Below are 20616 nucleotides of genomic sequence, written 5' to 3'. Positions count from 1 at the left end.
GAAATAACACTTACTACCCAGGAACAAAAATTGTGTTACATAGTGTATTCGTTCTGTGTTTTAAAATAAAAAATAAAATTAAATACATAACCAGCTGGAAAACGTGTAAGCGTGAAGCGTGTGCCTCTCTTTGTAACGGCAGCTACTTCCGGGTGCTGGTTGCGCAGTTTGAAGTGCAGTTGCAGCTCTATCGACAGCAGATAGAGGAACTGGAGAACCACCTGACCGCCCAGGCCAGCAGCTCGCACATCACGCCTCAAGGTAAGCCATGTAGCTCCTTGCAGTGCTTTCATTGCATTCAGAAACGCGTCTGTTCACTTTTATCTGCCGATTTGGTATATTTTTTCAGCTGTTATTTATGCGTTTGTTTTCTTGGCATTCTCTTTTTGATACAGACCTTTTATAAATTCTGTTATATGAAGCAATATAATCATGAATATTGAAATATTTGTCCCAGCGGTATGATGTAGCACTTCAGTGACAAGCTGCAGTGTTATACATTGTGATGCATGACTTGTAGCTGTACAGCGTTGAGCTGTGCATTAGTGTGTTTTTTGTGCTTGTCCTCCTGCAGATCTGTCTCTAGCCTTACAGAAACTCTACCAGACCTTTGTGGCTCTAGCTGCTCAGCTGCAGTCTGCACATGAAAACGTGAAGGTGGGTTTAATGTCTCTTCTAACAGGAAAGCATTGTTGTTGCCTGTATCTTCATACACGATTTGAAGGCTTTTTGGGGATGGATAAAAAATAAAAAATATTCTAGTCTTTATATGGGGTCAAATTAAAGATGCAAATGCATGATAGCCTCTTATGAGCCGGGTGCCATATCTACCCTATAAAAAGCAATGCAATGTATTGTGTCTAAGACTACACTTTACACTTTTCAGTGATTTTCAATATTTCATGCATGAGCGGGTTACACAGCATGTCTGAAAGACTGTCCAACAAAAGTCTCTCTCTCATCAGAACCTGAAACATCAATACCTGGACTACCGGAAAGTGATCCTGGAAGACTCCACAGATGTGTTCGAGTCCAAGCGGGCCGCCACCAAGAAGTACCGGGCCGCCCCGCGCGTCACCACCGGCCCCACTCCTTTCAGCAGTATACCCAATGCAGCAGCCGTTGCCATGGCTGCAACACTAACCCAGCAGCAACAGCCTGCTACAGGTCTGAATGCATTCAAGTTATAGAGTAGTAGTCTTGGGAGTTAGCTAGGAGAATAAACCGCTCAGCTTGTGTGAACTTCAGTTTACAGTCTGCTTATTTTTATTTATTTTTTTTTTTTTTTTAATGCAATGAGAATTAGGAGGATTGCTTAGTTTACAGAAAGACGAACGGCTCGCCACTCGGTGTGGATTTTGGTGATTGAAACGCTGTCGGTTTTCCTGAATTAAGGCAAGTCTATGGGGTCTATTTCAGTGGACTTAATCGCTGTGGATCGAAGAACATCCACCTTTTTTTTTTTTTAAAGCTTGGAAAATGTGTAAGTGTCTGTTTCACAGAGCTGCTCCTCGACGAGGACTTAGGATGAATGAGGATAAATTGTAACGTATGACTTAGAATTAATATATACTTCCAAATATATATATATATATATATATATATATATATATATATATATATATATTTATATATATTATATATTTATATATAGTATTTATTATACACAATTAATAAATAATTAACAAAACCTACGCTTTGAACTTTCAAACAGTATACCATGTTAAACTCTTAGATTCTTTTTAGGTGGTGTATTTCAGATCTGTCGCTGTCATGGTCATTATTCTAGACTCCCATGCTCAGCCTTGATCTCGGTTGTGAAAGAAATGCTTCATTTTAATGTTTAGAGCTTATCTTCCAATAACTGCACCTATTTGGAGGGGCGCGCAAGTCTTTTATACAAGGTAGTTTGCCAAAAAGGCCATTCTCAATATTTATATATGGAGGGAGTGACTATACAGGGTAGATCCAGCAATAAGTCATTTGATACTTGATCCTAGCAGCTTTCTGTGTCAGGATTTGTTAATTGTATCGCTCTGTACCCTTAAATGTGACCTTTTTATGTTGCTTCCAAGACCTATGCACAACAGCATCATACTGGGGACAGTATGTGTAGCATATCACCTTCTTCTAATATATGCATTCACAGATTGGACAGAATAGTATCCACTAATCAAGTGAAAGCAAACTAGAGAGCAAACTACTGATCGATCACAGTTGTCGTGTGCCATTGCTATCTTTGGTTTTTACAATGTATTTAAATCTCTTAAATAAAAAAAATATAAAAAACGCAGAAGTGATTTCCAAAGTGCCAGTGTAAATGAATAGACCTCCTGGTTTGATATTGGGCACGCCTGCAGCTTCAGTCTAAAATGCATGCACTGCACTGAAGCAGCAGCACGTGTGGAGCCGCTGGGAGGCTAGTGCTTGCTGGCGCCACCTCTTCACGCTTGCAGTTTGTCAGTGGAGGTGCGTGGCTGTGTTCTGAAACGGCAGCGCAGGTGTGCGTGCTTAACAAGCTCCCGTGACCTCAGACGCTCGATTGTAAATTAGCAACGTAAAGCTAGTGAGGTGCCGGGTGAAGGCATCATACTGGGGATGTCTTGATTTTATTTCTCATGGTTTTAACCTTTTTCAAGCACCTGCGACGTGTTCATCTGAAAACATATATTTGTTTTTATTTTATATTTTCAATTGAAAATAACGCATTAAACCAGCCACACGGAAGTCTAAACTTTTTTGTGGAGGATTTTGAAAATGTTCCTGACTTGAAAGGTTCTCCCGAACAAGTAACCCGTTCCGACGTGGTTAAGGGTGCTGCTATAGAAGCTGAAGTGGCATGCAGGTTTTCATTTCAGCGACTGGTTATACATAGTGATTAAGCAGACGTCTGTCCGGACAAGTGAACTGTAGAGTCATTTCGAATGATAGATGATCACATTCTGGATAAACAAATCTCACTAGAAATGCACCTGCCAAAATAAACACAAACTAAGAGTGACGTGGTAATTGGTGGTAAATGATCTCCCAGTTTCTTAAATGTGTGTTTTATTTTTTTTACCCTGCTGTATAAAATCGCATGTCAGGTAGATGTTTTTACATTGCAACTAGTCCTTCCAGGCATGCATACTATAGTACTAGGAAGATAGATACATAAAATTGAGATTCATTATTATACAAACATTGTGATTCATTATTATACAAACATTGTACAACTTTTACCTCATAGTCATTTAAAAAAATAAGTTAATATAGATTTAGTAAAATTTACAGAATTTAGTGCATGATTCATTTTTTTTATTTTATTGCATGAAAACCAGCCCACATCTCTGTTAAAAGCTCTAATTTTGAATCGCACCAGTGAGATATTACTTAACGTAACCAGCGAGAGGTTTAAGGCATGACTCCTAACCCCTAAAAGGCACATGGATGCCACTGGAGCAGAATAGACAATCCTCAGCATCACCAGGACACTATAGTACTTATTATACTAATGCATAACAACAGTTGCACATCATTGCTATGCTGTATTCTGTAAAGGAGTAGTTCAATGCAAATTATAGAGTATCGGTGAATTCTAATACGAAGTGCCATAGACCAGACATGTCTATAGCTTTATTATGCCATTTGTTTGTTGAATCTAACAATGGAGATGTAAACACAAAGGCAAGAGGTTTGACAATGTAGTGGGATGAAGCAAGCAAAACCCATGCTCTTAAAAACAGAAGCAATACATATTGAAGTATTTGGAAGCATCTCCATAAAAGGACCAGGTATGTTTTTGCAGCATTGTGTTCGGGGTGACGTTTAGTTTTCTAGATGGTACGGACCTTGTGATATTGGGTCGTGGCTCATTTTAAAAAGCCACCACCTTTACGCTGTCAGAGCCTCGTCTCAGACAGCCTTTCAGGCAGGGGCGTGGTGTTTTTCAGGTTTTTTTTTAAATGTGGCATTGCTGTGACTTGGGTTTCTGCATTTTTTTATAAATCATGAGCTTTCAACCAATCGCTGTGAAGGGTTTGTCAGAATCCCAGCCTCTTGTGTAAAGATGTCGTCTCGTGCGTGAAACGCCCAGCACGGGTTAGAAAGGGGCAGTAAAAGCACTGGTTGGGTTTAACGGTAGTTTCGGGGTCCAGTCTTGTTTTTGTGATGAAGTTTTGGATCCTCTTTCATTCTGCAGGCTGCTTGTGTTTCTCATGTTTGTTGTACAGCTGTATTCTGGGATTCACTCAGTTAAGTTTCTGCGGGTGCCATCAATCTACAGTTAACCTCGCATTGTAATGGTGCAGATGGCACACTTTCAGTTAGTGTCTTTACATTGCATTATTACTTGTGATCGTTGGTTTTTTTTTTTTTTTTTTTTTTTTTTTTAGCCACATTTTGTTTTAACCTGCTGCTGTATTTCAGTAACCGTTACTACTTATAAACACACAGCTTTTTTACTTCATGGTTACAAACCATTCAACAGAAATGCCATTCTCTTACATTATGCCCCAGGGAATGCTTTGTTTTTATTCATACAGACACTAATGTCTTTTTATTTTATTTTTTGCAATTTACATTTTGGATTGTTTTTAATAAACACAAAAAAATACCTCAATCTATTTTCCTCCACCTAATTTAATCAAATCGCAGTTAAAAAAAAAAGTGAATCTTTTTTCTCTAGTAGTATACACTGACAGTTCTATGTGTAATTACTAAAGAGAGAGCTATTATTATTATTATTATTATTATTATTATTATGATGATTTTTGTAGAGCTTTTAAAAAGAATACTGGAAACAGGACAGCAATGTGCTGCAGGAAACCTTTCGAGGGCTTTTTAAATGTCATTTTTTCTATCGTTCGGACATACTAGGGTTCAAAGGGCTACAGTATATAAATCTCTGTGATGTGACAGATTAACAGGAGCGGTCAGGCTGGCACTTAACCCTACTGGAAAACCCTTTTCTATGCCAAAACAGCCAAATGCGGTTCGCACTGACTTTATTATTATAATTATTATGATTGTTCTGAAAACACTTAATGGTGTTTGATGAACCTGTCTTGATTATTTTGCATGCTAGAGGGCGCTATCGTACTAGAAGCTGGCCCTGTCTAACTCTGTTGTAATTCTAGTAGACTCACTCTCGCTGACTAATCCATGCTCTGGTTCTATGGGCATGTTGTGGTATTTATTATTTACTGGCCCACAACATTTCAAAGAGAAGCCTTGTTGCAATCACATTAGGGGTTTGGCTGTTTAAAACCTCAGTTCACAGTTACTTGACTGGGGAGGGATTTTAATAGTTGATTCCATTATGTTATCAAACCATATTTTTGAACAGCATGTGGGTGACAGTTTCCCAAACACTGGAGGGTTTGTTTTTTTGGCATAGAAGGGCTCTAAAGCTTATTTTGGTCAGGAAAGTGGGGGGGGGGGGGGAGGAGGAGGTTTTAAATTGTTTTTACCAGACTGTAAAAACTGAAGGAGGGGGAGATTGTCTCTCTTGATACAATGATTTTGAAGTGTGAATGTATTAACTTTTCTTGTGGGTGCATAGAAGGGTGTGCCTTTAAACGATGCATATAAAGAGAAGTGTGTTTGTAATTCAGTTTTGGCACATAAAGCTTCCAAATCGAGTATTATTATTATTATTATTATTATTATTATTATTATTATTATTGACAGACTTGGACTTGTGGTCCAGTAGAGTTTAGCACACGGCATTTTGTGTAAGCTGCTGTCTGTCGTGTCTCATGTAATTAATTGAACTGCTTTAAATTGACAATAAATCAATTAAAGAAAGCCCTTGTCTCGTTTCTTTTTGACTTTGTAAAATTTTCTTGCAAAATTGGACAAAAGTACAAAATTGATGCTTTTTTTTTTAAATATATATTTTTATAGGAACAACTTTGTTCAGTTGAAGTTGCAACTTCATGTCAATTTCTTTTCTCTTTCATTGTTTATTAATCGTGTTGGTTCTGGTCCTAGCTATAGCTCAAGGTGTTAAGTGTATTGAATAAAATCCCTATATCGGCACCCTTACAGAAAGTGATCCAGTGCGTGTGTGCGTGTGTGTGCAGTGCATGTGCGTGCGTGCGTGTGTGTGTATAATGTAATATGTAGATAGTAATAGTCTTCACGGATAAGCATTTGTTCTTGGCTTTTATTTTGAATAAGCCCCTTTCGGATATACAATTCGTTCCATGAATGCCAGGGTCACTGCATTCTTTGCAATAGAAACTATTCATTGTGCACTAAACTGTGTTGGCTTTGCACCACACTGGGAAGTGTGCGAAAGACATATTGATTTGTAATGGTATGTGCCTGTCTCCTTATGTGAAGTTTAAAGGCTGACATCCCATTCTGTGATCCCAAATCACAAGCCTGCTGCTACTAAAAGCTTCTTTTGTATTTGATCTATTCTTGTAATTTCTTTGCTAGCTGTAGAGTAAGGCAGGTTTTCTGATTTCTCTGTACCAGGAGCGCAGCCGTCTCTGGGGGCTAGTTTCGGAACGCCCTTCGGCTCAGGTATGGGCACTGGCTTGCAGTCAAGTGGCTTGGGCTCTACAAGCTTTGGAGGTACATTTTAACCTTTCTCATCTTTAACAGTGCACCTGCTTCTTCTAAACCCCTCCACTTTGTGTTACGCACGCATGCAGTCAGCAATAACAGTAAAATACCATAGCTTTGTTTGGTCGTCATTTCGATTGGCCAGAATGTCTTCATATAAGCCAGCCCTGTCTGGTTAGCTGCCACTGTAGTTTCCTTTTCTTTTGGCTGGCAAATCGCTGCAGTGCACAAGATGGGGCTGGTGCTTACTAATATAAAGACATTGCATATCTCTGTGTCAGGCCCCTAGAACTGAAGGGCAGCCTGCACTCCTTTCAGACACCTTAAAAACACACCAGAACACCATATTTGAGTGTTTGCAATTTGAACTGAAAAGGTGGAGAGAAAGTTTAAACTTGGTTAAGGCTGACAGTAAAGCAGCATTGATTTACAATAAGCGTGGCCTGGACTTGCCTGCAGCTTCTTTCTCATTCACCTGTAAAGAAAGTTGCCACTTTTCGTACGAAGGGGTTTAGGTGTCGGGCTTTGAAGCACTCAGCAGCTTTCATTAAAGACAGCTGTCTTTATTCCTCCTACCATCAGACCTCTATGGGACAGGTTTGTTTTACATGTCGGTTGAGGAGATGTTGTTTTTCAGATACAAGTAGTAACTGGTCATCTCTTCTGCAGTTGCTATCTTCACTCGGATAATGTCAAAGATTATTCTGATTACTTTTTACCAGCGGTCCCTTCACCTCCTGAGAAATCAAAATTCATGTGTGCTTTACCGAGACGAAATCTCTTGCCAGAAGGAAGAGAAGGCAGCCACTGTGTAGAGCAAAAAAGTATTCTAGCCAGGGTTTATGATTCAGATTATGAGATTTCCCTTAACAGCTGCCTAGCTTTTCATTAAAAAAATAAATAATTAAAATTTAAAAATAGAATGAATCTAACCTTGACGGACTCGTTTTCTTGAAGCATGTTTATCTTTACATGCAGCTCAGCCCATTGTTTTTTTAAAGTGTAGATGTGGATCGCTAAATAAATAAGTTTGGTAAACAACAATAAGGCTGGTAAAAGTCTTGATCTTTCAATCGCATGCAGTGAACTGCATACATACTCGCATTTTGCACTTGATTCGGGTTTTACCCACATCTAGACAAAAGATTCTTCTGAACCCCCCTACAGAACAGCATGGTATTGAAATCTCAGCTGGCCAGATGCACCGTCTGTGTTCGTTCAGCATGGTAAGCATTCGCATTTGAGTTCAGGCCCCTAAAGGTAAAGCAGTTGCATAATAAACTTGTCTGTGCAGCAGATGGCGTTACTGTATCTAGTGTGAGCTTTCATGAGAGTTGAAAAGCTGGTAGGTTATTGTTTCTACATCTTGTAGCTGTGCTTTCATGATGGGAAATTCAGTTGTAAACTTGTAAACGGTGCTCAGTATGCAGTGTGAGTGGTTGATAATGGACAGTGTATGAATATCTGAGTGTCCTGTATAAAGAATGTAGTTACAATTATGTTTTTGAAGTACAGGTGTCCACAAAGCAACACTCTTCATTCATGCAACAGTGAGCACTTGTTCTGTAAGTCTGAAGATGCAAATTAAAAACACTTATTGCTTCTCCTAAATGCATAGTTGTTACATGTATTGTAAGGAGAATAGCCAGTAGGTGGTGGTGCTCAGCTGTTTAAACTATTTGTTCAGCCTGTTCAACTCTAAGCATGTATCGCAGCATTTTGCCCGGGTTGGTTTGCGTTCGGGACAATGATTTGTTTTAATGCCAGCGCTGAGAGATGCAGGGAGGCAGGAGAGAATGACAAGACCTTGTGCATTCTTTATTCTTCCAGTTCCACGTGTACTGTATCAATCATGGTGAGAGTGGTCTGTGAACACCAGGCAGGCTCAATGGAGAGAGAGACTTTCCTGTTCTCTCTTTACCAACGCCATGCACACCAGTGCAATAAATGTATCCATGTGTTATTCTTCTGAGCAGCTCATCCAGCCAATGGTAGCAGACAAGACGCTAAAGCTGTAGTAGTAGGACTTAATATTTACTGGCTTCAGTACACTTTCACTGTCCTGCTTATTGCTATGTGCTTCAGCTTCCAATCTGTACTGAACCGTTCTAAAGACTAAAACACCTAGACCAGCCCTCCCCTCCCTGTGAGTCTGCAGGTCTGTCCCCAGCCTGTTATGTGCTGTGTAAGATAGTGTCTTTCACTTGAAGCGATGCATGATTTTGAAGCAAGCTTTGTACCAGGTGTTTGAAATGCTACCCGTTTCTCTCCTAGCGTTTGGCAGCGCCCCTGGCTTTGGAAGTGGTGCTGCAGGAAGCTCCACCTTTGGATTTGGATCTGCAAGCAAGCCCTCTGGAAGTCTTAGTGCAGGTTAGTAAATGCAATGCATAAATAAGCATGAGTCTAGTAGAGCAACTACTACAACAAATCCTAAACACATGATTGCTGTAAGAGTATAAAGTCTTTTTTTTTTTAATGCATGAAATCTAGGTTGGTATACATAAAACTGAGACTGTTATTAGTTTCATTAACTCTACACAGCTGTGTTCTAGAATTCTAGATCAGGTATCGGTCATGCTGGTTGCAGAGTTATGATCATGGTGGTCTGGCAGATTATACAGTATAAACTCTACGTGCCGAATGTGTTGGTGACCATAGCTACCCCATTTAGGTAGTGTGACCTTTTAAAAGTTCTGAATTGTTGCAATGTTTGGTGGATCACAAGTGCATTCTGTGATTCCCTCATTTGAGTTCCATTGGCACTTTGTGTTCTACTCTGACTCTGCTGGGTCAGTGATGCAGTCCACACACTTGGAGATGGCCCTTTTCCTGTTCTATTATTCTTTCTGTGTTTTTCTCTTCAAGGTTTTGGCAGCTCTGGCACAACTTCCGGGTTCAACTTCAGCACCCCCGGCATCACGGCGTCGGCCGGCCTGACGTTTGGGGTGTCCAACCCCCCCGCTGCGGGGTTCGGGACAGGGGGGCAGCTGCTGCAGCTCAAGAAACCCCCCGTGGGAAACAAGAGGGGCAAAAGATAAGACTCGCCCCGAAATCCTGAAAGGAATGCAGAGGTAGACAAGCCAATGACGTCACATTCGCAGATATCTATTTTTATAAGTTAAATGTGAAAAAAAAAGCCAAATGGGCACAGTGGTGAAGGTGATGACTTGTTTGTTTATATATATATATATATATTTTTTTTTTTTTTTTACCTGTGGCGAAGGTAAATATTACCTAAAAATGTACCACGTGAATCTCAAGCTGAAAAGACTGGTAGTCGGGACTAGGTTTTGCCACTTGTGGATATTAAGTGATGATGGCATGGATCAGTTATGGTGACAGGACTTTCTCGGAGTACTAGAGTCGTGTTTAATTGAATCTGTCAGTGTAACAGTTTGCATTCATTGGAGAATTACCAGTTGTATTTTTTTTTTTAATTCTTAAAAGCAAACATGAGCTGATATTGCTTTAATTGTGATACAAAAGATGCCTTACTTTGTATTGCAGGATATGTAATAATAATGAATTCTAATTCCGGTAGCGCTTACACCATTGGGTTTTCTTCCCCTGGTGTTCGGCATGCCATTTGAATGCAAGCGTGAGGGATTGCTGGTCACATGCAAGTACATGCAGCAGCTGAGCTGTGAATTGACATGAGAAGGATGCTTGATAGCAGGCAGGACATGCGGGTGAGAAGTTAGGATAATGTTTTGTTTTTCATTACAAAGTGTACCTTTTTTAATGTGTTATTGGCACACACTGCTGTATAAACATGCCAAAAACAGAAGTGGTTTGTTAAGGAGATTAAAAAGGGCACAGGCGATGAAGAGGGATTGCCTGACTCTCGCCCATCACATTCATGTGATCTTATGAGGCATTTGAACACAGCTGCGGTATGGGGTGTAGCATTTTCTTTGTAGGTGCTTGTTTTAAGGAGTGCAAGGAAATGCTTGTTACCTTGAAGTCCTCGGAGGTTAAAACAAAATGAAAACGATTCAGACGGCAGGAAAGTCCGACCCATTAGAAAGTCATTCTTCACAGCACTTTCTCTATTGAAGCAGGTACCAGTCTAGTTTCAGGTACGAAGGTTGCAGTGTGTTAGTGCTTTCTTTTGTTCTTGTTTTTCCTGTGCGTGTGAGCTGCTGGGTTTGTCTGTGTCTACAGTGTATTGGTGGGGTCGTCTTGTTGTGGCCCGGCTGACTTTCCCAGTTTTGCTTCTACGTTTAAATAACGAGACTTTTTGTGTTGTATCTGCTGCAAGATCATTCAGTTTGTATGTGTTAAAAGATCTCTGAATTTGTAAATTAAATGGGTATTTTTGTTTTTTTTGTGTTCTGTTTTTCTAAGAGCCCGCAATGTTTTATTACCAAAATACATAAATATATACATTTTACTAGAAATATATATGCATCAGAATGTATGTGTAAACATGTATTTTCCAACTTGAAGCAGTAAACCAATTTAATAAAAACTGTATTTCACAATAAAGTGTGTCCTGCCTTGCTTTGAGTGAAATCTAGTTTTCTGTCGTGCTGAGCGAGAAGATTCAACATGCAAATGTGTTTAGAAAATTAGTAGAAAGATGAAGTTACAAGTGTTGATTAGAGTACAGAACAGAAGCCTGGACACACTTGGAAATAAAGTGGAGAAAGACATAGTACAGAGGGAAGGATACTTCATACACACACCGGTGAGGGGATGGAATGGGTTACCTAGTCATGTTGTTGAAGGAGACTCTTCTTCACACACAGTGGTGAGGGGATGGAATGGGTTACCTAGTCATGTTGTTGAAGGAGACTCTTCTTCACACACAGTGGTGAGGGGATGGAATGGGTTACCTAGTCATGTTGTTGAAGGAGACTCTTCTTCACACACAGTGGTGAGGGGATGGAATGGGTTACCTAGTCATGTTGTTGAAGGAGACTCTTCTTCACACAGTGGTGAGTGGTGAGGGTTATGGAATGGGTTACCTAGTCATGTTGTTGAAGGAGACTCTTCTTCACACACAGTGGTGAGGGGATGGAATGGGTTACCTAGTCATGTTGTTGAAGGAGACTCTTCTTCACACACAGTGGTGAGGGGATGGAATGGGTTACCTAGTCATGTTGTTGAAGGAGACTCTTCTTCACACACATGGAAGAGTGGTGAAGGAGAGGGGATGGAATGGGTTACCTAGTCATGTTGTTGAAGGAGACTCTTCTTCACACACAGTGGTGAGGGGATGGAATGGGTTACCTAGTCATGTTGTTGAAGGAGACTCTTCTTCACACACAGTGGTGAGGGGATGGAATGGGTTACCTAGTCATGTTGTTGAAGGAATGCCCTTTGCAAACAATAAAAACAGCCTGCCTCCCTGCATGAAGCTTTAAACACAGTGTTATTTGGAGGCTGAGATTGAATTCAGAAAGCCGTGTGCTGTATTTAAAAGGTCATGTGTAACTGTTGGTTGATCTGTAAGCATGATTCTCCTGGAGGCTCTGGCATGTTGTCTATATAATGTGTTCTTTAAAGCCGGCAACAAACTTCCCTTTTAACATTGCAGACTGAATCATTGAGAATGTGATCAGTTGGTTTTTCTCTGTTGCAGACTAGGTCCTCTCAAAGCGCTGATAACTCGAGTGCTATTTCCATCCACTAGGTGGTGCTGGAGTCAAATGCATGCTTGGCATCACGTGTGTCTGAGCAGAAGGCTGAATTGAAAGTGATACATTGTAATATAGTGAATGATACATTTCGGAGGATCCCCAAGTGATACTGTACTGCAGATGGTTACACAAGGAATAAACATAACCAAAAAAAAAAAAACAGTACGGAATACATATACTTAGGAAATAATAGGAAAGTAACGAAAAAGGCGTTCAAGTGTATCGATTAATTATAGTATTTAATGTTTGTAAATGCTATGCTTGTTTTGTTTGATATATCATTTAATGTTTGTAAATGCTATGCTTGTTTTGTTTTCAGTATATGTTCAAATAAAGCGCATTATAATTTGCATTTCTTTAAAGAGAAACTTCTCTTTTTTTGTATGGGTAAAATGTTCGTTTGTTTTAAATGACATGACGTTTTTGCTACAGTCATAATGACATGTTTTAATGATGCAATGGATTTTAATCTTTGATACAATTAAATGTATTAATAAAACTGAATTGCATTTTTTATGGGAAATAGTAGAAAATGAAGTAGCCTCCATGCGCCATATTAGCATAAGCTGTTTTTATTTAGTCCGTCTGTATAGTGCGCATGCAAATAGTTACCGTTCATTTTACATGAAGAAAATGGCATCAGTAGAAAAATCAAACAGGGACCTGACAGGTTGCAGTGTTATTCCTCAAAGCCGACACTGCTTTACTTCACAAAAGTGTTCCCCTGACTACCAAACTAAAAAACAAACCCATGTAGGCATGTAGGCATGCATCAGTGTGTGTGCATGTAGGCATGCATCAGTGTGTGTGCATGTAGGCATGCATCAGTGTGCATACATATGCGAGCCTCTTTCCCGTGGTTGCTAATGTATGTGTAAGCTGCTTGCAAACAGGAGTGCCGCAACGGTAGCTGGATTCTGGCCTTTTATTTCCAGAGGTCTCAAGGACATTGCAGAGAGGAAAGGAAGCGTCCGCGGCCCAAGTCTTATACAGAACGCAGGAACCTGCACGATACAAGTTAGCAGTCTCAAAGAAAGCTCGTTAGCATTGACTGCGCTACATTCAGCGAGGGGAGAGCAGACTGCCCGACTGCGCAGCCGCGCGGCTGGATGAAGCGCCCTTTATTGAAAAGCAGTCTTCTGTTCATTCAGAGAGAGAGAGAGAGAGAGAGAGAGAGAGAGAGAGAGGGAGGGAGGAGGCGGCGACTCTCACTTTGCATGTCGAGCAGTGGAAGCACAAAGTTACAAATCGCTGCGGGGAGACACTACCCTGACCAGCACAACATCTGCTGGCAGCACGGGGTAGAAAGAAAAGGTTGCCATTTGCACTTTCTGATGTGGACAGCTCGAGGAAGCCGGGGTGTATTTAGATATCATTGTTGATTTACCAAAGCGATTTTAATTTTTTTATTTCTCTTGTTGCGTACTAAGTGTCAACGCATTGGTTCTCTTGGAGTTAAGAGGGCAGACCTCGAGGTTTTGAACGGAAAAGTACGGGAGAACGCAAGTGGATTATAGGTGTCAAATCTGTTTCTTGGCTAAACTATTCGAGACAGTTGCTGGGAAGTTTGAAGGCAAAGTTTGCATTTGAAGGGGGCTGGACCGCGTAAACGACACGCAGTTCTTTGGATTCTGGTTCGCGTTTCACTGGATGGTGTAATCAAGCAGCATGCTGTCTTTTCGTGTTGCACGGAGGATAATTGATAATACGCTTTTGATTGGAGCTTGGAGAGAAAACACAGGGCAAGAAGACTAGCAGAATTAACTGGGCTGCAAACCGGCAGTGTGAAAGTGACTCCTTCTGTACATGCACAGAGAGAAACGTTTGGAGTTTTGTTTTGTTTATCATTTACTTGCAGAACCCGGTATATTTAATAAGGCGGTGTTTATTTGTACACATTTTAGACAAATGACAACATCATAAATGTCAAGGAGGTGCCCGCTCCTTTGGTTTTAATAAATAAAGGCACTCGGCTTTTAAAATAATAATAATTGTACACAATCTAGCAGCTCCCGCAACGCTTAAATGATGTGGAGTGAAAGTTACCCATCGCTCGCTATCCTTGTCTTGACTTTCCTCCTGTCAGTAATTGATGTAAAAGCCAGCGGCGAGTACTGCCACGGCTGGCTCGATGCGCAGGGTAACTGGCGTGAGGGGTTCCAGTGCCCGGAACTCTATGACAGTGCAGATGCCACCATCTGCTGCGGGAAATGCGCCCTCAGGTACTGCTGCTCCAGCACGGAGGCTCGGCTGGACCAAGGGACGTGTGAAAACGACAGGAAAGTCACGGAGCAAGGGAAAGGAGACAAAGACAACGATAATGCAGCAGGTAAAGTATAGATAGGAAGATAGCTTCTTAAAAAGTGTGGTAAGCTCTTCTCACGGCTGCCTGTTATATGGGCCACGGCTACACTTATGCATGATACATATCTCTTTTTTTTTTTTAATATTGTCCTGTTTTTAATCTAACGCTTATTTATACTTGCAGACAAGACCACTACAGCAATACGGCAATGCCAGGCCCGTAAAGTGAATACAAGTTAGATAAATCAAGATAATAAACATTACTGCAGTGGACTCACACTATGAATTGATTGATTGTCAGTACTACAATAGTATAATCAATGTGATCTCTAGGATTTCTAGAGAGATTCAGCTGTTAACAACCGCCCTTCTGTTCAGGTGTCTCGGTTTTTTTTTTTTTTTTCCTGAGGTGGCAACTCTATTGCCAAACTTGTAATTGTGTCAAGACGAGGCACTAGTTAATTTACATTATAAAAGTGTACCACTCGAATCATTCCTGCTACAATAGTGACAGTAATAATAATAATATTCGAGCAGACGCATTGTACCACTTAATTAGCTGAAGTAAATCAGCACCTCTTGCTTTAAAACAGACAACGTATTTAGTTTTCTAAACACAGTAACATTGCAAATGGTTCCGCATCTGTTTTGCGCTCTTGCTGTAATATCCAAGAAGCCTGATTGAAAAGAATGCGGCAGCTGCAACGCGAGCGACAGCAGTTCAGGAGTAGACACGAGATAGGTGAATTCAGAGTGTAAATTACAGATGAAAAAAAATCTCAGTTTCATAATTTAAGCAAGACAGGCTGTAAAAAGTAGGTTCTGTACTGACATTAGCACACACATGCCATGCATTAATGCATTGCGGTTTCAGACTAACACAGTCACTAATCACGCACTCCTGCTAAATACGTGCCATAAACTAAATTAGCGATCCTGCGGGCGAACGCTTGAATGCAGAGTGGAAATTGTAATCCGTTTCCAAACTCGCACTACACGCCAGTCCTGCTTTCAGAGCCCTCTCAGTAAATTACAGTGCTATATTGTTTAATTGGGCAATCAAAACCCTGTTAAATCAATTGTCCCTCCCCTTTAGCAGCATGAGCAGCTGCAAATAAAAAGCATACTGACTGAGCAGGGGCCTGGTATCTGGCACCTGATCATTTCAATAATATACTAAACAAGGGCAGTTCTGAGACCTTGCTGGGTGCCTAGTGTCCATCTCACGTCATGATCAGAGCTGGAAACTTCACAGAGGAAAGAGGGGCTTGTTCTGCACCTCCTCTGCACTCCCAGAGCTGGCACTGGACTCCTGGGCCCCAGGCAAAGGCATGGGCCCCTCCCACCCCTTCCACTGCTGCTTGGAAAAGGACTTTCACATATAAGAACATAAGAACATAAGAAAGTTTACAAACGAGAGGAGGCCATTCGGCCCATCTTGCTCGTTTGGTTGTTAGTAGCTTATTGATCCCAAAATCTCATCAAGCAGCTTCTTGAAGGATCCCAGGGTGTCAGCTTCAACAACATTACTGGGGAGTTGATTCCAGACCCTCACAATTCTCTGTGTAAAAAAGTGTTTTTTCAGGCTGAAAAAGTCCCTTGGGTCGACACTGTCAATACCTTTTAGAATTTTGAATGCTTGAATTAGGTCGCCACGTAGTCTTCTTTGTTCAAGACTGAACAGATTCAATTCTTTTAGCCTGTCTGCATATGACATGCCTTTTAAGGCCGGAATAATTCTGGTCGCTCTTCTTTGCACTCTTTCTAGAGCAGCAATATCTTTTTTATAGCGAGGTGACCAGAACTGAACACAATATTCAAGATGAGGTCTACCTATGAGGTCTAAATAATTGCATCACTTTAAAATCCACAATGCAAGCTAAAAGATCAGTAGGCCTAATTATTTTTACATAGCTGTTAAAACAATGTGTTTATCACTCCAGATAGACCTCACTTAGCCTAGTGGGGACCCCCCATGGCCTGGTTGCCAGGCCCCTAAAACTGACTGTCCACTCCATCATAACACTAAACAAATCCGCCCCGAACGAGGACTGGCGTTCCTGTTGAAAACTTGCCTCTCTGCTTACCTCAATGTGAATTATCTCCAGTGGGAGAGCACTGTCACAGAACTCTGGATACTTCAGAGAAGGGTCACTGTTTAAATGGTGTATTCAGGGTGCCTGATCGTTGTTGTGGTCACACACAGGTAAAAGTACAGCACGCTGTTACCCAAGCAGACATTTGAAGGTTGCTGTGACTGCCACATCTTACAAATTCTCAGCTGCAATTGAAATGTCAATTTTTTTGCTTGCAGTTTATGGCAGGCACATGAAAGCCCTTTTGTAATGTTATTATTTAGCTCCACTGTTTACTGCTCCTTTCCGTCTCCCATGAAGAGCAAGAGCAGCTAACAGATAATGTGCCGCAGACTGTCTCGCTTTTTATTTTTGCATCATGCAGTTTTGCAACTCATTTGTTGTGCTATAGAAAAAAAACAAATAAGCCAAGGAATTCTGCAGTCCTGTTCTCAAACCGCTGACATTTAATGTATTGGCTTTCAAATCCTGAAATATTATCACAGCTGAACCCAAGTGCACCTATTGTGCTGGATTCAAAAAGGAGAAGAGGGAAGCTAGGAGAGCAGACGGTAACCGCATCCGTGCCGTTTCTGCCGAGGGTGGAGGGGAAAATGTTTTTAACATGTAGGATTTCTGAAAGGAGTCAGGCATAGGCAGTCAAGCATTTCAAACAAATTATTCTGCATTCAAAGTGAGGCACAGGAGAGCAGTGTGCGGGATCCCAAGTCTGCGTATTGCGACGCGTTTTGACGCCACTGTTTGTGGTTAGCAGCTACTGTGTATGCAGTAAATTGTACACTTTTTAGATTGTCTTACTTGTTTTCTTACTGTTTTACTGGATTGACCAAAACACAACTAAGTCTTATTCTTTTGCTTTTAACCCTGGTGCACTCTTTCAACACACAGTCACCCATTACCATACCACTGACATCTTGCTGTTGCAGTGTAATCCAATTCACATTCTTCACAGGAGCCCTAGAGTGGGTCTTTGCTGGTTCTTTGCTGACTTGACCAGCCAAGCTTTCACTTAAGTTTTTTCTTATGCTCCCAATTTCCTCCGAGCTAAGCAGAACCACTGGGCAGCCATCGTGTCTGATGATTGCCATTCAGTTGTGTCTATTCCAAGTTTTACTACAGGCTCCAAGTGTAATCTGGAATGGCTGAAAACGGCTGTGCAATAATGAAGGAAGTTGAGGAAATGATAGCTGGAATTACCAAAAATACTCTTGTATGTTCCATTTATTTAAATACTTGTATTGCGATGTCTATTTCATGCATTGTTTTGGGTGGGACTTTTCTAGTCACCTGGAAACCAAGATAGCTTCAAGAGGTCTTTTTTGAATAACATTAATAACATAGCTGGTTAAATGCCAGCCCCTCCACTGGAAATGTGTTGAGTAAGCAATCTCTTACATCTCTTAACTGTCCCAACCCTGTGTCTAACCTCGCTCTTATTTCCTCCTCGCAGTGCCGATCTACGTGCCTTTCCTGATCGTGGGCTCCGTGTTCGTTGCCTTTGTCATCCTGGGCTCCCTGGTGGCGGTGTGCTGCTGCCGTTGCCTGCGCCCCAAGCAGGAGCCCCAGCAGAGTCGGGCGCCAGCGGGAAGCCGGCTGATGGAGACCATCCCTATGATCCCCAGCGCCAGCACCTCACGGGGCTCCTCCTCACGCCAGTCCAGCACCGCTACCAGCTCCAGCTCCAGCGCCAACTCCGGGGGGCCCGGAGGGCCCCGAGGGCCCATCGTGAGGGCGCAGGCCAACTGCTGCCTCCCGCCAGACGGGGGTCTGAGCAACGTCTATGTCAACATGCCCACCAACTTCTCTGTGCTGAACTGCCAGCAGGCCACCCAGATCATGCCCCATCAGGGGCAGTACCTGCACCCCCAGTATCTTGGATACGCCATCCAGCACGAGGCCCTGGCCATGCCCCCTGCGCCCCCCTTCCACGACGGGATGCAGGGAGGAGGGTACCGCCAACTGCAGTCCCCCTACCCCCCCAACAGCATGAACAGCGAGCAGAAGTACCCGGCTGTGACTGTTTGAAAGAAAAGTCCTAATAATAATAGACAGTGAAGAAAAGAAAAACACTTTTTTTTGTTTGTTTGTTTTTAAAAGGTTTTAAATAAAAAGTCTTTATTTTTTGTACTGGACGAAGGAAGCAGGGAGTGGATGCTGAGAACTGAATTGAATTTGTACACCAAACTTCATGCCTGTAGAAAGCGTTTCACAACTCTTCATTTGAAGAAGTCAGTATCCAATCTCTGGGAATGATTTTATTTCTTTTTACAGTTTTTCCTGCTCTCCGGTGCTTTGCTTTTAAAAGCTCACCCACAACATTTCCTGGTTTGCTGTCTGGCTAATCTAACAATAGCCCTTCTTTGTATGTCTCTGATCCAAACACCGCTCTGCAGTGAAGGTGGATTGGGTTCCATCCTCTGTGAACTGGCAGCTCTGCTGGTGCTGGTCCAGGATTGCGTGGACTAGCTTGCCTGACTTCAGGAGGAGTTCCTGATGGGGTGTGTGTGTGAGACGGACTTTATAATAAGATTGTTCAGTGGAACAGTTAAACTGCACAGTGGGTGTGCTCCTGAAACAAACAAATTCTGCGTACAGATTCCATGCCATTTACTGCAGAGAAGAAGAGGACTGGGGTCTGGTGCAAAACAGAGCAGTCTTTTTGATAAGCTGTCCATTTATTAAATTATACAAATTATAAATTATATTATTCTGAAAAGAAAGGCAAATCCTGCATCAGTTAACAGTGTTGTACAGTATAATGTACGTCAATTAAACCCTCTAGAAACCTATATTAAAATATACCACTTGCGTATCGAACCCGTACCACTAAGACAGGAACAGTAACAAGGTACTAAATCTGAATGTGGGTCCTTGTGCACCGGGAACAGTGTAATATCTCCTTGACACGCAGGGATTTCATCTCGTAATGAATACGTATATGAGGTGGCAGCGTTAGATTTCGGTTAAAGGAAACTTGATTTATTAACTTTTAAAAGCTGCTGAAATCACCTCCCACCGGCATGTAAATCCAGTGTAAATATTGACTTGCAGGGATGCATTCGTCAGATAAGTGAAGGGTTCCTCTTCATGGCAAAAGCTTCCTGACGTTACTGACGCTACGTTACTGAAAGCTGAAACCCATTCCTTGCTTTGTCAGTCAGAGGGGCTGTTACTCTCTTTGGAGTCCAAAGAGGCTACTTTAATTAGTATCAGATGCTACTTTTGACCGACTTCAACACAATAGCAAAACCCACCTGTTTGTATGTGACGATACAGATGCATTTTGTCACAGACATGTATAACAAGAATGGGTGCTATCCAGTTTATAAAAGGGGTTCCAATGTGCATCTGTCAGTCAACTAGGCAGACATATCACAGGCTGGGTTTGAAAGTTGTGAGTGGAAAGCAGGACAAATGCAAGTGTAAAACTGTGTGTGTGTGTGTGTGTGTGTGCATGTGTGTCCTAAATAACGAAATGCATATAATACTTAAACAGAAATCCAATCCAATATACACACACACACACACACACACACACACACACACATATATATATATATATATATATATATATATATATATATATATATACACACACGCACACGCACACACACACGCACACGCACACATGTCCTTAGGTAAATCCTGGTTTAAAAAAAAATATATTTAAAATTACCTTTCCCCCAAAATATAGGAGGCCAAATTCCTGTGCTTCTTGTTGAGACTAGCAGAGATATCTTAAACAAATCTCAGTGCTGTGCATCTGCAGTAAACAGAATTCTTACAAACAAAAGCAGCAAGCATACAACGGCAAGCTGAGAAAGCACCCTGACTAACTCAAGCACGCTCAGATAACAGAAAGAGGTTGTTTGAATGTATTTTGTCTTATAATTATGGGTTACTGCAAAACACAGTCCACTCACACGCACGGATTATAGATTATGGATTATAGCACTCTGGGGAGTGAACACAGAAAGTTGGAATGGAATAATAACAGCATTCCGGCATTCTAAATT

At 41.4% G+C, this 20616-nt stretch overlaps 1 protein-coding gene across 1 annotated transcript; it reads left to right on the top strand.

The window, feature by feature from the left end:
• The first annotated feature begins 13365 nt into the window (after nt 1–13365).
• Nucleotides 13366–20144, top strand: LOC121320381 (protein shisa-2). The gene is made up of 2 exons (XM_041258652.1): nt 13366–14529; nt 18051–20144. The coding sequence occupies exons 1-2, from the start codon at nt 14226–14228 to the stop codon at nt 18623–18625; spliced, it is 879 nt and encodes a 292-aa protein (XP_041114586.1). The 5' UTR covers nt 13366–14225; the 3' UTR covers nt 18626–20144.
• The last annotated feature ends 472 nt before the right edge of the window (nt 20145–20616 follow it).

The sequence above is a fragment of the Polyodon spathula genome, chromosome 9 (genome assembly GCF_017654505.1).
Source record: "Polyodon spathula isolate WHYD16114869_AA chromosome 9, ASM1765450v1, whole genome shotgun sequence".
NCBI lineage: Eukaryota > Metazoa > Chordata > Actinopteri > Acipenseriformes > Polyodontidae > Polyodon > Polyodon spathula.
This window is presented reverse-complemented; position numbering and strand designations above follow the sequence as displayed.

What these genes read in the sequence shown, in the direction of transcription:
- LOC121320381 (XM_041258652.1), top strand. Translation starts at nt 14,226, where the DNA reads ATGATGTGGAGTGAAAGTTACCCATCGCTCGCTATCCTTGTCTTGACT. An exon ending in AGACAACGATAATGCAGCAG is followed by an intron (nt 14,530 to 18,050) that starts GTAAAGTATAGA and finishes TCCTCCTCGCAG; the next exon opens with TGCCGATCTACGTGCCTTTC.